This window comes from Rattus norvegicus, chromosome 20, assembly GCF_036323735.1.
Source record: "Rattus norvegicus strain BN/NHsdMcwi chromosome 20, GRCr8, whole genome shotgun sequence".
Classification (NCBI taxonomy): Eukaryota; Metazoa; Chordata; class Mammalia; order Rodentia; family Muridae; genus Rattus; species Rattus norvegicus.
Genome location: NC_086038.1, coordinates 19,084,613 through 19,097,743, shown reverse-complemented (window position 1 = coordinate 19,097,743; position 13,131 = coordinate 19,084,613). Strand labels below are relative to the sequence as shown.

Here is a 13,131-nt window from a genome sequence, read left to right as displayed (position 1 = left end):
TTTTATCAACTTGTTAGACAGCTTGACCGAAGCTCAGGTCAGCTAGAACCACACACCTTGAACGGAACTGCTTAGATGTGCAAACCCTTGGTTCTTCTTTAACATTGTCTTACCTCAGGACTCCTAAGAAGGATTGTCTCTTTGTTCTGCTTCCTACTATTAAGGGGAAAAGATTCTCAGGCTTCAGAATATGTCCTGAACCAGAATCTGCTGGTGGGGCAGGACTGAGTTTTTAAAGACGATACAAAGTTGCCCAGGCATAGAGGCCAGCTCCCCCTAAATGCTGTCTCCCCCACAGAAGAGCAGGTGGAAGTCACTTTTTTGTTGTTTTTTTGTTTTTGAGAATTTCTTTTTCTACCTTCCAAACCAGAAAAATACCTGTATAGACTCGTCGGACCTGACTTCCTGTGAAGATGTTCTTTCCTTCCATTTGGGGACATTTTCAGTTTTTGGATGGGCATACCTTTAGTTTGTAAACCATTATGAGTCGAAATGTTGGATTCGTTTTTAGTAAAAAAGGTTTTCAAACTCTCTCTCTCTCTCTCTCTCTTTCTCTGTCTCTCTCTCTCTCTGTCTCTCTCTCTGTACGTGTGTGTCTGTCTGTCTCTGTCTGTCTCTGTGTGTCTGTGTTTGTGTCTGTCTCTCTGTCTCTGTCTCTCTCTCTGTGTGTGTCTGTGTTTGTGTCTGTCTCTCTGTCTCTGTCTCTCTCTCTCTGTGTTTGTGTCTGTCTCTGTCTCTGTGTCTCTGTCTCTCTCTGTCTCTGTGTCTTTGTGTCTGTCTCTGTCTGTCTGTGTGTGTGTGTGTGTGTGTGTGTGTGTGTTGCTTGCAGAGGGCAGAAGAGGCCATTGGATCCCCCAGAACTGAAGTTACAGGCAGTTGTGACTCATTTAACACGGGAACTCAGAACTCTGGAATGAGTGGTACCCAATTTATTTATTTATTTTAAACTGCTGAGCCATCTCTGCAGCACCAGAGAGCTTTCTTGTAAATTTGTAAGATTTTATGGTTTGCAAGGCCAGAGGATCAAGTTTCAGGCAATGTCCTGGAACAAAATAGCGCTTATCCTGGCTTCTATCTACTCAGAAACAAGTCTTACTACTTTCAAAACACAAGTCAGAGGCCACAATGTTTGCATACCGTTTATAGCAGCCATGCTGGGTTTGGTTTACCCAAATGCAGAGGGATGGGATGATTATCTAGTTTTCACTTTGATTTAGGGCAGTCTGTGTTCTCTCGCCTTCTGTTGTAGAGGCTCAACCATACATTCATCTCTCCTAATTATCCTGATTCACTGTGGTCATGAAGGTAAAGGTTACATAGGAAATGAAAGCGATTAGCTGTGCATGGAGGCCCACGTCTTTAATCTGAGCACTCAGGAGGCAGAGGCAGGTGGATCTCTGTGGGTTCAATTCCAGCCTGGCCTACAAAGTAAGCTCTAGGACATCCAGATCTATTACCCTCACATGCATGTGCGCACCCACACACCTGTACACACACGCACACACATGCATATGCACTCATGCGCACACATGCATACACATATAAAAGGAAATGAAGGTGATTAATACACTTGAGGAGGCTTTAACTCTCCTATCAAAGAAATACAAATTAAAACAACAGAATAATATTTTGGCAGCAACTAATAGAGATCGAGACTACTTTAGATGACAGCAGACATAACTCTTTATTGCTCTGCAGTACTCAACAACTTGGATGATAGAGGACAAAACCCAGAGCCTCATCACTTCCGTTTTTTTAAATCATCTCTCCATGTATTAAATTTATAAACCATTTAAAATTAGAGGCATGTTTTCCTATAAAAATTAAGTATTAAGGACTGTCAAGACGTTTCAGCCATTAAGAATATTTGTGTTTATAGAGACCCTGGGTTTCGGGACCCAGAGCCCACATTCCAGGGGCTCAAAATTGTCAGCTCCAGGAGAGCCTCTGCCCTCTACTGGCCTGTGCAGGTACTGCACGCATGTGGGAGGAGCCTTGATGGTTAGAGCCGACAGTCTGGAATGAGGTCATGAGAGCTGTGCTAGGCAACTGACCCGCCTGTCACCAAACCTGTCCTAACATGACAGTGTTGCCACATCGAACACTGCAATTCAAGATGATGCTGGGACCCAAGCCAGGCAAAGACCTATTCAATGGAGTTACTGTGTGTAATTAATAATTCTCGCAGTGGTTGGAGATGTTCATTATAAAGTTATATCAATATCTTGAAAGTTTGTTTACTTTCAATGTAGGCTTATTTTCTCTTTTTCTTTTAAATAAGTTTTTTCTTTTTTTTCTTTTTTTCTTTTTTTTGCTCATATAATATTCCGGGATATTTCCCCTCCCCCTACTCCTCGTAGTTCCTCCCCGCCTCCCTTTCCGTCCAAATCCATCCCTTTCTGTCTCTTAGGAGACAGTGAACAGGCTTCTAAGGGAATACAATATGATAAGATAAAATAAAAACTAATATATCAGGATAGGACAAAACAAACAGAAGGAAAAGTCCTCAAGGAAAGGCACAAGAAACAGATATAGACTCAGGCATTCGCTTGTTTGCACACTCAGGAAGCCCATGAAAATACACAACTGAAAGCCAAAATGTATGCACAGCGGACCCGTAAGGTAAAGCAGGGAGTGAGACAGACAGACAGACAGACACACAGACAGACACAGAGACAGAGAGACACAGGGAAGAGATAGAGATACAGAGAAAGACAGACAGAGACAGAGACAGACAGAGACAGAGACAGAGAGAGAAAAGATAGAGATACAGAGAAAGACAGACAGACAGAGACAGAGACAGACAGACAGAAAGAGACAGAAAGACAGACACAGAGACAGAGGCAGAGTCCTGACAACAAATCTCAGACAAGAAACCTCCAAAGGCTCATTGAATTCCTTTCCTTTTGACCATTTACTGCTGGGCGTGGGGCCTACCCTTAAGAATGCTTTATTCTGGGCTGGGGATTTAGCTCAGTGGTAGAGCGCTTACCTAGGAAGCGCAAGGCCCTGGGTTCGGTCCCCAGCTCCGGAAAAAAAAAAAAGAATGCTTTATTCCCCTGGTGAGCCTCCCTTGAGGAAAAGTAAAACTTCCCCTGCCAATAGTCAATGGACAGAAGATAGCTTCTGGGTTAGGGCTGGGGGCATGCGTCCACTTCTCCTTTCAGCTCTAGAACCCCATCTGGTAGAGCCCCATGAGGCCCCGCGCATGCTGCCTCAGTCTCGGTGAATTCATGTGTGGCAATCCTGTTGATTTAAAGGCCCTTGCTTCCTTGGTGCCTTTCATCCCCTCTAGCTCTTTGACTCTTTCTGCCTCCTCTTCTGCCGTGTTCCCTGAACCCTGAGAGGAGGGCTTCCATGGAGGCTTCCTGTTTAGGGTTAAGTGTTACAAAGTATCTCACTTTCTGCATAATATCTCATATCTGTCTGTGGGTCTCTGTCTTTGTGCCGATCTGTTGTCCAAGGAAGCATCTTTAATGATGGTGGAGGGAAGCACTCACCTATGAGTAAAGCAGAATGGTTTTAGGAGTAACCTCGTTGCCTAGCTCTTTTAGTGGGACAGCAGTATTTGATTTTTGTACGGCCCTTGGCCTGTCTAGTTTAAGGTTCTTGGTCACTGAAGTAGCGTCAGGTATGGGTTCCTTCTGGTGGAGTGGGCCTTAAGTCAAATCGGATCTTGGTTGGTTCGGACCAATATTACTACTGTACTAGTACACCTTGTAGGCAGGCCACCATCGTAGATCCTGCATATTTCTACTGCGTTAGTTCACCTTGTAGGCAGGCCACCATTGTAGATCCGAAGGGTTTGTAGCTGGGTTGGTGTTTGCCTTTTTGGTTGCCAGCAGAGAACCTTCCTGGACCAAAGATGCTAGCATGAGGGGATGAAGGCTTTATGTAGGCACCAGCTCTTAATTCTGCACTTCAATGAGTTATGTAGGTGTGACCTTCTGCAACAGGGCCTTGGTGTCAGTTTGTGGAGAACAAACTACAGTCTTAGCACTGGCTTGGGTTTTTTGGGGGGCTCCTACGGGACCCCTTTAAACAATAGCCCAATTCAATGTTAGCCCATCCTGGTACTGGATGCTTCATTTGGTGACAAGAGATGTCCAGCTGGGGCTATGTTCCTCCTATTATTTGGTGATTTCATTTAGATCACACACACACACACACACACACACACACACACACACACACACACACGGGGAGGGGGGTTCCAACTGTATTCAGTTTCCACACTACCCCTCAAAGAGCCACTGATTACATCTATCTACCCTGTATTCACTCTCTCAGCCCTCTCCCCTCCCCATCCTCACTTGATCCTCCTATTCCACTCCCCACTGTTCACCCATAAATATCTGTTCTAATTCTCCCCCTAGTCCCTTGCCCTATGCCTAACCTCTGTGATTCTGTAGATTGTAGCTTGCTCACCATTGACTCAACAGCCAACATCTACACATAAACTAATACATACCATATTTTTCTTTTGTGGTATGGATTACCTCACTCAAGATTATTTTTCTAGCCTCATCCATTAACCTGCAAACCTATGATCTCATTTTTCTTTTTGATGGCTGAGTAATACTTCAGTGTGTAAATTCGCCACGATTTCTCGCTATGAAGAGGAGCCACCATGAAGATGGACAAACAAGTATCCGACTCTGGTAGGGTGGGACATCCTTTGGGTGGATGCCCAAGAGTGGCAGAGCTGGATTTTGAGGTAGATCAGTCCCCGTGTTCCCGAGGAACTGCCACACTTCTTCACATAATGACTGTTCAAGTGTGTAGTCCCAGCAGCCAAGGATGAGTGTCTCCTTTACTCCGTTTCCTCACTGGTGTGAACGGTCACTTGTTTTATTGATCGTAGACATCCTGGGGGATTGGGTTTGGAGAAGAGAAAGGGAGCAAAGATCTGTAATTCACGTGATAATTCACTGGCTTACTTGTTTCTGTCCGGCGTGGCTGGCAGGCTCCCAGGCAATTCAACATACGCTTGTTTTGATCCTTATATCATCTTCTGAATTTATCCCAGTTCCTGACCCAACTGTTTCCAGTCAAATGAGTGAGATGAAATAAGGTATTAAATAAGCAGTAACAAATCATAGGTACGCGGTATTCACATTATGACGTGGAATTCTTAATTGTATTTGGACCAACTTTAATGTAGAGATGTAAGATTCTGTGGAATATGGTTTGTTGTTGTTTTTTTTTAAATAAAGATTTATTTATTTTATGTATGTGAGTCCACTATTGCTGTCTTCAGACACACCAGAGGAGGGCATCGGATCACATGGTCGTGAGCCACCATGTGGTTGCTGGGAATTGAACTCAGGGCCCCTGGAAGAGCAGTCAGTGCTCCTAACCACTGAGCCATCTCTCCAGCCCTGAAGTTGGTTTTTTTTTTTTTTTTTTTTCTTTTCTCCAATCTCTTTTTTTATTTTCAGTAGCTGGTAGGATAGGGGCCTCAGAAATAATAGGAGAGCTGGAATGTGGGCAGTTGAGAAGTGCTCCTTGGGATGGGGTAGAACTGTAACTATCTAATTTCCATGAATGTGTCCCATACCATTAAAAGAAAATGGAGCCGCCACACTCATGGCACTTGGCTGTGGGCCAAGTAGAAGCAGCCACGGCTCTGGTTCGTTTTCATGTTGGTATTGTTAGGATTCTTGGACAACCAAGACACTGTCTCGGCAGCTCTTTCTAAAATCGTTTAGGATCCTTGCTAAGGAAAGCACAGGGATTTGGGGAAAGATCAAAGGAATGATCCATCTGTCCCTCATGGCTGAACAGTCCTGCCAATAGTCACTGGTCTCTAAAGAGAATTGTTAGTCCAGTGAAAGAAAATTACCCCGCCCAGAAAACCATACGGGTAGAGTTTCAGGGAAGGAAGTATCGAAAAAGAGTCCGCCCACTTGCTAGCTAGCTTCTTTGAACACCTTGTCTTTCCCTGTTTTACTAATCCACATGGATTATATCATTATACTTTAATGGGCATAAGGTTGAATAATCGGGAAAGAAGAGACACCCAGGAAAACAAGAAAGTCCTGCTATGCACCTGCCCGAAGCTTCCAACACACTTAGAAATGGGGCAGGGACATCACGCAATATTCCAGAGAGAGTAGTGTTTGCAACTAAGCTGGGATTTAGAAGCTATAGTGTAGATGCTCGTTGGATGCGTGGTGAAGCATGCGTGTATTAGCCAGAGAGCTGGACTCATCCTGTTTCGTGTCTCTACCTGCCCGAATCTTCAGGCTCACCAAGAAGATGTGCAAACGTCAATGAGGCATTTTACAACGAGAAGAGTCAAGGACTTCAAAGGAGAGTGTATTTCCTTAGCTGTTTGTACTATGAAAGTAAAAAAAAAAAAAAAAAAAAAAAAGATAGGATGTGACTTTGACATACGCGTGACACTCGGATGCTTTTTGTATTTTTTTGTATCTGTTTCCACGGTTTGCCTGCCTACCGAGGGTCCTAGCTTCTTTTTTGAAGTGTTGGGCAGATAGAGGGAGGAAACACAGTGGTGGTCTGATGGTTAGCATTATGTTTTCAGTTTAAATTACTGTGCTTAAGAGATCGAGGAGTCAAAAACGCCTCTAACCTGTAAGTCCCACCTACCCAAGGACAGATAACATTCTAGAATGCTGGGGCCTCTTCATGTAAGATAACAAGCCCGATGTTTTCACTCTGTAAACAAACATGGCTCCTCCAAATGCGCAGGAAGTGCAGCAGGATGTATGCTCGTTCTTGATTGGACAAAGATGCAATAGGATGTATGCTCGTTCCTGATTGGACAAAGGTGGGAAATATGTAGCCAACCTGGGTTTTGCCTTTGTAAGTTACTGTCTAACTTGGCGACATACTCTGGGAATTCTGGGTGTGGATCTGTTCAGTATTCAGGAACTCGCTCAGGATTTACTAAAAGTTTGCTTCAAATTTGGCTCAAAAAAATTGTGGTAGTGGTCTTATTCTTACCTGGTGGGATAAACAGTGCGTTGCGCCCAAGAGAACCCCAAATCACATTAGCCTAAGTTGAAGATGAAACACAGTTCACTGACTATATAGCAAGCACCTGTGGTTTCACACATTGTGGGGCACAGTCAACGCCAATACCCCACGGACAAGGTTTCATCAGCTGTACCTAAAGAACCACCATTAAACACCTTTTTCTAAACGTTTGGGGTGTAAGGGTTTATGTAGCCTAGTTGCCACAGAGCCGAGATCTAGGACACACTAAGTCCCAAGTTTCTTCCTAGCCCTGCGTAAGTTGCTCATGGTGGCCCAAGCCTACAGACCCAACAATCAGGAGGCGAGGCAGGAGGATCAGGAGTTTGACCATCCTTGGCTACAAAGCAAGTTCAAGGCTCCCCTGGACTACGTGAAAACTTGTCTCTTGTCTCAAAAATACAATAAAGAAGGCAGGGAGGGGTTGGGGATTTAGCTCAGAGGGGTTGGGGATTTAGCTCAGAGGGGTTGGGGATTAAGCTCAGTGGTAGAGCGCTTGCCTAGCAAACACAAGGCCCTGGGTTCGGTCCCCAGCTGGGGGGGGGGGGGGAGGCGGGGAGGAAGCAAGGAAATGCGTAAAGACCTTAGCTTGTTTAACCAGCAGCAACCATCTCAGATCCCACCGCAGTTTCTCTTTAAGCTCTGGGAGAGTCCAGTGTGGAGTAAAGCGAGAGCATAGGACTGCTCCTAGCCCTGGCTCTACAAGGATGATCCCCAAAGGTCAGAGGTCGGAGGTCAGATTCCAGGCCTTCCAGGAAAACAGCCCACTTTATCTTTAAGTTCCCAGGTAATTTTGAGGTTGGAGAATAATGAAGAATATCTAAGCGTGCTATTTCCAAGATTTAGCAAGTGCGTCAATTAACCAGCCCGCGGCAGAAATTCCCAATGCCGGGTGGAAAAAATAAAATGAGTTGAGCCGTTCGGATTTATGTCCCTAATTGCAGTAAGTAGTTATTTTGAGTTTTGTTTTGTTTTGTTTCTTGATACTTGAGCCTTGCTTGGCCAGGAAACCACCGAGTTCGAGTTTTCCGTAGACTTTTCTGTAGACGATAACTTGAAAAAAACTTCGTTTGCTGATAATCTGCCTGTGCTTTCCCCGTGGTAAGCGACTTTCATTTTAAAAATAGAGCTGTTCCGGGAGAGTTGACCGGCTCCGTGTCCTCTTATGAGAGTTACTTATTTTAAAAATAGAACTGTCTCAGATTGGTATCGCATACCTGATGGCCAGGTCTTTAATCAGTGCTGGAGAAGTAAGCAGCCTGCCCATGGGGTGGCCTTTCCCCCTCTGTGAACTCCTGGAGTCTCTCTTTTCATTTGGATAATTAAATGCACATAGCTTAAACTATCTTCCTAGGTTATATTTAACTTCTCTAAGGGCTGGGGAATTTTCTAATTTGGGAGTTTAAAAAAAATAAAGGGAGCTTGCTATGGGAAAGTAGTTAACACTTAACATTTTTAGAATATGTAATCACCTGTAGACTGTTTTTAGATCAATCAAATTACCCTTCCACTCAGGACACTTATGATTTCAGACGCATTCATATGGGCCTTTGGGTATGTAAAAGCCCTCATTGATACGGCTGTGTGCTTCAGGAGGGCAAGACCTAACACACGTATTCGTCACGCCCGGGTCTTAGTTTTTCATCCTTTAATTGGAATTTGGTCTTACGGAGCAAATATGGGTATTTTACGTTGTAAGGAAAAAGGTCATGGCGGATTGTTCAACAGCCAAGGCTCTCACTCAAGAGCTGTACAGACTTTTGGCGATGTCGTCGTCGTCGTTGTTGTTTTAGATACAGGTTCTCACCCTGTAGTTGTGGTTCTCCTGGAATTCACTCTGTAGACCAGGCTGGCTTTGAACTCAGACATCCACCTGCCTCTGCCTCCTAAATGCTGGGATTAAAGGTGTGCGCCATCACACCCCGCTGATTCTTTTTTCCTTTCAAAATGCATGGCTCTCACTGAGTTCCAGAGAAAGGGCCTGGATTACACAATAAGTCACCAACACTTACAGTGGGTAAGCAGTAGGGCGTAAGGTGGTGACATTTTATTGCTTAAATAATTAGACGAATTTCCGTTCACATCTTGGAATTGGGTGTTCTGTCAGAGCTGGATATATATATATATATGTATATATATGTGCATATATATGCAGTCTTCAGGCTCATGCAGTCAGGTTTGTGGGGTTTCCTTAGGAAAAGTGGCTCTCATATAATTTTATCATGTCATACTAAGTAAGAGGTTCCAGGGTTTTTGTTTTGTTTTGTTTGTTCGTTTCGGGAGCTTGTCATTTTATTTTCTTTCACTCAGCGGAGGGAACAGAAACTTGCAATAGAAGCATTGTGTCTATAAACAAGTAGAGTAAGGTCTGGACTGAACTAAAAAAGTCTACCCCATCAATGTCCTAAATTTTGCATAAACTTGAATACATTTTTCTATTTTAAAAAATGTCATGATTGACAACTTCTCACCAACATATTCTCGTGCTGTGCTCTTGACCAGACATTTTAGTGTTTCTTTTATTTTTCACATCATAGTAATTAATAGTTAGTCATTTATTTACGCACTTGTATATAAACAGACTAATTAAAATATTTCAAAGTTAATTTTTTTAAAAATTTTATTTATTTAATGTATGTGAGTACACTGTCGCTGTCTTCAGACACACCAGAAGAGGGCATCGGATCCCATTACAGATGGTTGTGAGCTGCCATGTGGTTGCTGGGATTGAACTCAGGACGTCTGGAAGAGCAGTCGGTGCTCTAACCACTGAGCCACCTCTCCAGCCCCAATTTTATAAGTTAGTATACCCTGTCATTGTGGTTATCGGCATACATATTGTTCTAAGTCACGCACACACCCTCCTGCCTTCTCTTACTAGTCCCCATCCGTCCTCCAAATACCACTCCAATCTGCTTTCATTTTGTATAAATTCCATCACTGTCTCTTCCCCTTCTCTCCCTTCCTTCTTTTTATAAAAGAGAAAACATGGCATTTGTCCTCTAGTAAGCAGAATAAAATCTAGACTCCGGGTGGGTGTTTGTTTGTTTGCTTGTTTTTGAGTTTTCACGTGTTTACTGGGAAAGAATACCTTCACCAAGGTGAATTCTTTTAGTTGGTCCTTAAAGCGCCTGCTTTTCTGCACAGTAAAGGTAAAGCAAGAGAATATCGCTATCAGCTTCCCTTTGGCCAACGTTCCCGGATAACATGGCTTAGTGTGGGCATCTCTTCAATGCTGGGATAAACGTTTTTAAAAGTCCCTTTAATGGAACCCTTCAAAGGGCAGCAACTAACAGAAAAATGGGACATCAGTGCAAGCCTAAAGAGAAAAAGAAATCCCCACCCTGGATATTACATTGCTGTCCCACTTGGGGAAATGCTTCTGCTCAAAGATCTCACAGCATTGATAGAGTTGGGAGCAGGTGGTTGCCCTGGAAACCCTCTCCATTCTTTCTCTAATCCTATACTCAGGATGTAGTTATAAACAAAGGCTTTTCTTGGAAGGGAAGATATTGAAGAGATGACTCAGCAGTTAAGAACACCGACTATTCTTCCAGAGGACCTGGGTTTAATTTCCAGCACCCACATGGTGGGTCCCAACCTAGAACTCTAGTTCAAGGGGGGGAATCTGGCGCCCTCTCCTGGCTGCCTTATGCACTGCATGCTTGTGGTACATATTCAAGTAAACATCTGTACACATAAAATACGTTTCTAAAAAATTATTTTAAACGGCGGGACTACTCTGGGAAAAAGACAGGCAGGTGGGCTATCTCTGTGGCTTGCCGAGTGAAGAGTCGAAGATTTAAATGCGATATTCAGACTTGACTCCACCTGCGTGGAGTCAAGTTCAGTTCATAGTTCAGTTTATAGAGAATTCATACAAAGCACTGATTTCATAGTTTCTCCCCCACATCAGAATGCAGATAAACTCGTCTCACTGCAGTCAGGGACAGATCAACACAGGGACCGTACTACCAATCCCCAGACTACCGTGTCCTGAAGGTGAGCAAGCATTGAATTAATGAAGAACTCGAAGGATCCATCCTACTGTGTTAATGTCTTTTCTACCTTTTATTACTGTGACAGAGGAACATTCCAGAACAGCAGCAGAAACGGGAGTGACAGGTTAGCAGCTGCTCAAAGCTGAAGGAAACCCCCTCCCCCAGGACACGGAGGGGTGGGGCAACAGCCATCAGTGCTCTCTGCCAGCTTTTGAGTGGTGGTTTGCTGTTTGTAGTGCGCAGCCGCAGAACAGCCATTAGCTAAGCCACAGTGCGTTGGGTCTCCATGGGTCGCAGCAGCAGGCACTTGTAACCCTGGTGTCCATGAAAAACAGCTTCCCTCATGCCCACTCCTTTTTAGGGGAGTGGTGCTTGGGGAGTCAAGATTTGTTGAACATAGATACAACCCTGCTTGAAATAATAGATGAGAAATGACGATTTCGGCACAAATGTGAACTTTTTGCCACAGTATTTTAGCATTATTTTTTCCAGTATTAAGTAGCTGTACGTACCTCACTGAAAACTAGCCTTTTGGGTCTCATTTACTCTCCTACAGGTCTGTAATCATATTAATTAAAATTCACTTCTCTGAGCTAGCCTCCTGTCTCAGTTGAGCTAGCCTCCCGCTCCGTGTTTCAGCTCAAGGGACTTCTTCCACCTTGGAGGCGGTCTGGGTGGTACTCAGAATCTTATTCTTTCCTAACAAGAATGGATCGGGCACACTTCCCAAAGATGCTTAAGTGACCACACCCTACAGTAACTCAGCTGTGTTCCGATGCATGGACCGTCTCGGGGACTTTCCACAAAGGAGTGAAGTCACCCAGAAACCTCTCAAAACTTTGGTGGCACAGAGCGGGAGTGTGTCCCTGGGTATGCTTGGGGACTGCTGTGGTGGCTGTAATGTGGCCAGAGACCTGCATTGGTCTGAGTGTACTATCCGGGGGTACAGGAAGAAGCAGGGCCGAGCCTTTAGGATTTCTTGAATATTCTGGAGGGCTCCTTTTCTATGATTGGTTTGATATATTCATGAAAGGAGACCAAAGTTTGAATGTGGTGATGGCAACTTAGGTAACGGGGCTCCGTGTGACCAATTCTTCATTGTAAGTCCACAGCTTTGGTTAAACAGTCTGCAAATCTTTTTTTTTTTTTTGGCTAATTACATTTAGAAACAAAATAAAACAAAAACACCTCACTGGGTAAGAATTCAGCAGCCGTGTCTTCTGTAGTAACAGGTTCTCTGTATTGTTTGTATCATGGGGTGGGGGAGTGGAGGAGAACAGAGACAGAGACAGAGAGAGAGATAGAGGGAGAGAGAGACAGAGGTGGGGAGGGGGAGGGAAAGGGAGAAGGAGAGAGAGTGTGTGTGTATATGCGTGTGTTCTCACGAACCAGTAACCCGATCTCTTGTTACTACCCCCACTGCTGCCTCCTGGGTATACCCAATGCTTTCAACACATGTGTCCTCTGGAGGCTTGATCTCAGAGCATTTACATTCAGCAAGCTTGGCTTCCCAGCTTGCAAACTGCAGTGAGCCAGCCCTTGGGAAGCTTCAGAGACTCGTCAGCAGTCTAGCTTATTCCTCTGTGTGTGTGTGTGTGTGTGTGTGTGTGTGTGTGTGTGTGTGCAGCGCACACGCGCGTATGCCTCCCTCTTTCTCTCTCTCTCACCATTTCTAAGCTAGAATCACAGTGGAGAAGCAAGCCCTGAAATCTTGTCAAGATCTTATCTTGGGGTAATGACTTGCTGACAAAAAAAAAAAAAAAAAAAAAAAGAAGAAGAAGAAAAAGAAAGCAAGGAAGGAAGAAAACAAAGGGTTGAAATATTGATTTTTCTTTGGAGGAATAACCAGGGCTTTGCTGGAGAGAACACCCAGTTTCTCCCCGAGGCAAGCTGAGTTGTCCGTGACAGCAGCCAGGGCTGGCTTGAAGCAGCCGCTCTGCCTGGGGAGCTCCCTAAATGGACTTTGGTCTCAATGCTGTGACTCTTTGTCGGGGGTTTGGATGTGGGAACACCACGGAAGGTGATCTCCTGTCTCGTCTCAACTCCCCTGATCTCAAGGAAAGATGAGCGAAGAGGCAAAGGAGAAAACCGCCAAGCCTGCTCATAGGAAGAGGAAAGGGAAAAAGGTAAG

At 44.4% G+C, this 13,131-nt stretch overlaps 1 protein-coding gene across 8 annotated transcripts in view; it reads left to right on the top strand.

Annotated features, from left to right (window-relative positions):
• Positions 1–13,131, top strand: part of Ank3 (ankyrin 3) — a 623,484-nt gene that overhangs the window by 127,047 nt on the left and 483,306 nt on the right. For 5 of the 8 annotated variants that reach the window (XM_063279282.1, XM_063279281.1, XM_063279269.1 and 2 more), the window contains exon 1: positions 12,337–13,126. The exons of 2 other annotated variants lie outside the window; for them this stretch is intronic. In XM_063279282.1, coding sequence (XP_063135352.1) covers positions 13,064–13,126 — 63 coding nt within the window. In that variant the 5' untranslated portion in view covers positions 12,337–13,063. Of the gene's footprint in view, positions 1–12,336; positions 13,127–13,131 lie in introns of those variants that run through there. One more of the 8 variants, NM_031805.2, reaches the window with a different exon arrangement.